This window comes from Octopus bimaculoides, chromosome 4, assembly GCF_001194135.2.
Source record: "Octopus bimaculoides isolate UCB-OBI-ISO-001 chromosome 4, ASM119413v2, whole genome shotgun sequence".
NCBI classification, from domain to species: Eukaryota; Metazoa; Mollusca; class Cephalopoda; order Octopoda; family Octopodidae; genus Octopus; species Octopus bimaculoides.
The window spans coordinates 146,094,011-146,097,610 of record NC_068984.1 but is presented as its reverse complement, the minus strand read 5'-3'; the positions used below and the strand labels follow the sequence as shown (position 1 = coordinate 146,097,610).

At 37.7% G+C, this 3,600-nt stretch overlaps 1 protein-coding gene across 10 annotated transcripts in view; it reads right to left on the bottom strand.

Annotated features, from left to right (window-relative positions):
- The window catches only part of LOC106884253 (protein kinase C-binding protein 1), a 91,233-nt gene that overhangs the window by 26,280 nt on the left and 61,353 nt on the right, over positions 1–3,600 (bottom strand). For all 10 annotated transcript variants that reach the window (XM_052967586.1, XM_052967587.1, XM_052967593.1 and 7 more), the window contains 2 exons: positions 2,424–2,511; positions 1,238–1,293 (listed from right to left, as the gene is read on the bottom strand). In XM_052967586.1, coding sequence (XP_052823546.1) covers positions 1,238–1,293; positions 2,424–2,511 — 144 coding nt within the window. The remainder of the gene's footprint in view (positions 1–1,237; positions 1,294–2,423; positions 2,512–3,600) is intronic.

Below are 3,600 nucleotides of genomic sequence, written 5' to 3'. Positions count from 1 at the left end.
GTGGAATCTAAAAACAGAAACAATTCCTATTATAGTAGGGGCCTTAGGTATAATAAAAAAATATTCAGACAAATACATAACAAAAACACCAGGACTTACAAATATATATAACATACAGAAAATTGCACTACTGGGTACTGCACACATCCTACGCAAAACACTTTCAATAAAGTAAACATAAGAGCACCACAGCAAACCACAGCACATACCCAAGGCGCACAGAGCTGCGCTCGGTAGTGAAGTGAAAGCACGTTATAAAAATAAAACTACTGAACAATAATAATAATAATAATAATAATAATAATCCTTTCTACCATAAGCACAAAGCCAGAAATTTGGGGGAGGGGGATAGTTGATTATATAGGCCTCAGTGTGTAACTGGTTCTTAATTTATCGACCCTGAAAGGACGAAAGGCAAAGTTGACCTTGGTGGAATTTGAAGTCAGACTGTCAAGGCAGACGAAATGCTGTTAAGCATTTCACCCAGCGTGCTAACAATTCTGCCAGCTAACCATCTAACCAATAATAATAATAATAATAATAATGATGGTTTCAAATTTTTCCACAAGGGCAGCAGTTTTGTGGTAGGGGATGAGTCAATTACACCCCACCCACCCCCCGTTCAACTGGTCCTTACTTAATTGACCCCGAAAGGATGAAAGGTAGAGTCAACCTCGGCAGAATTCGAACTCAGAACGTAGCGACGGGCAAAATACTGCTAAGCATTTCATCTAGCACACTAACGATTCTGCCAGTTCACCGCCTTGAATAATAATAATAATGATAATAATAATAGTTTCTGACACAAAACCTGCAATTTTAGGAGGGAGGGGTAAGTTAATGGCATCAACCCCAGAACTTGACTGGTATTTATTTTATCAACCCTGAAAGGATTGGAAAGCAAAGTTGACTTCAGCAAGATTTGAACTCAGAACGTAAAAGAGCTGGAAGAATTCCTGCTGAATATATTGTCGGGTGCAGGAATTTCTATTTTGCACAAAATAAAACAGCATCTGAGCAAATGGAGTTTAGCTGATTAAATTGACTCAAGTATTCGACTCCCATGTACGTATCCCCAGCACAAGAAAAATCCAAACAAAGAAAATGGAATGATTCCCTTTTTCTTTCTGACAACATTGCTCTTAAAATGAATAAAGCAAAATCGAGGGCAGAACAGATTAAAAACTAAATCAAGAGAAAACTGCAAAACAAACAAATAAAGAACCACATGACTTACCTCATGTTTGCATATCTTTATGATCATCTTAGCACTTGCAGTTAGTTTATGGTGAGCTGTTGACAGACAAATTACACAATGGAATCATTTTCTCATTGATGTTCAAGGTTAACAGACACACAGACACACACCATCATTTTAAAATCCACTTTTCCCTGCTGGTATGTGTCAGAAGGAATTTTGTTGAAGTGGATTTTCTGTGGCCAAATGCCCTTTCTGTGGCCAATATGCATGTGCATACACACACACACAATGAGCTTCTTTCAGTTTCCACCTACCAAATCCACTCATAAGGTTTTGGTTGGCCCAAGACTACACTAGAAGACACTTTCCCAAGGTGGCATGCAGTAGGATTGAACCTGAGACCAAATGGTTGGGAAGCAAGCTTTTTAGCACACTGCCATGCTTGATTTCAAAGGCATAGGCATGGCTGGGTGGACACTGAGATAGATTTGCTATCACACAATCTTAAATTCTATCTCATTGCATGACACCTTACACACAAATGTCATCTACTGCAGTTTCAGTCCAACCAATGTCTTGTGAGTGGAAACTGTATCGAATCTTGCTATTTATGTGTGTGTTACATTCTGCACTTTGCACGGAAAAAACATTGAGCTACAAATGGTGGTATTTTTGACATTTTCTCTCAACAAATCATCCACTGGTTCTCCACTTTCAAAGACCAATGGAATGAAAAAACTTCTGACTTGAGAAACAGTTAAGGGTTAGCAACTGGAAGGGCATCAAACAAAAACAATACCACAATTGTAGGAATAGAATCTGTGTCTTGGTAGTGTGATTTTGGCCATTTAAGATACAAGCAATTTTACAGTAAAAGTGTCAAAATACAAGAGAATATATTATCTTTGAACAGAAGAAGCTAACTTGTTATGCTACTAATGTCTAAGTTTCATATCAACCGAGACACCAATTGAAGACAATTTTAAAGAATGTTGTTTCAAAGACTGATTCATGAAGATATCTGTATTGAGCGACACAAAAAAATTTTAACAGCCATCTGTGTATCAGGCATAATGTATACACACTATCAATAAGCCAGTAGCTGTTGTTTTATTAAATTAAAATAACCTCAATTGCATATACTGCAAAAACAAAAACAAAGTTTGTAAGATTAATACCCCAGCCCCTTCTACTATTACCAAAGAAGAATTGGTCCACTTACTTCCATTGAATATGATACAGTTATGCAAGACCCACTTGACATCTGCTAAAAAAGCTTCGGTGGAACCGTATTTGTTGCTTTTGATATTCTGGAAGAATTAAAGAAAAGAAAGAGAAATAAAATTGGAATCAGCACGGTTTCTTTTTGAGAATAATGATTCCTTCTAAATTTTAAACATCATGTAATTTATTTTAAAATTCTAAATTTATTTTAATTTACGAAAAGAGAATAAAGAATATTAACAGGACCGAAGAGAATAGTTGCTCCTGTTGCTAGCATTTACCCTCAGGTGCCTTCCCTAATCGAAGGTAAACCAGACACCATCCTTAATGAAAGGTATTATCGGCTGGTCAAAGATATCCTAAATGCCATGTGTAGTCAAAGCATTCCAGCTGATGAAAGTTCCTGCAAGTGCCATTTCTAATCAAAGATATTCCAGCTGTAATCATTTCGGCTTACTTTCTCAAAAACAGGTAAGTTTTATTTTTCCCTTGTTCGGAAAGAAGGGAAAGGCAGAAGCCATGGCCCTTTTCAGGGCCTTCATGACCAATCATATTTTTAAGTCTGATACTTATTCCATTGGTCACTTTTGCCAAACCACTAAGTGACAGGGATGTAAACAAAAGACACACACACATACATGTATATAGGCACATGATAGGTTTCCATACACTTTTCGTCTACCAAATTCATTCACAAATTTGAAACAGAAACCACTTGGTTGAAAAGTGAGTTTCTGAACCACACAACCATCCCTGCGCCTATATACATATGTATATATTCTTTTATTTGTTTCACTTATTTGACTGCAGCCATGCTGGAGCACTGTAGAACAAGTTGACTCCAGGACTTATTCTTTGTAAGCCTAGTACTTATCCTATCGGTTCCTTTTGCCGAACCGCTAAGTTACGGGGAAGTAAACACACCAACATCGGTTGACAAGCGATGGTGGGTGGACAAACACAGACACACAAACATATACGACGGGCTTCTTTCAGTTTCCGTCTACCAAATCCACTCACAAGGCTTTGGTCGACCCAAGGCTTATAGTAGAAGACACTTGCCCAAGGTGCCACGCAGTGGGACTGAACCCGGAACCATGTGATTGGTAAGCAAGCTACTTACCACACACACACACACACTCACACACACATATATATATATATATATATATATA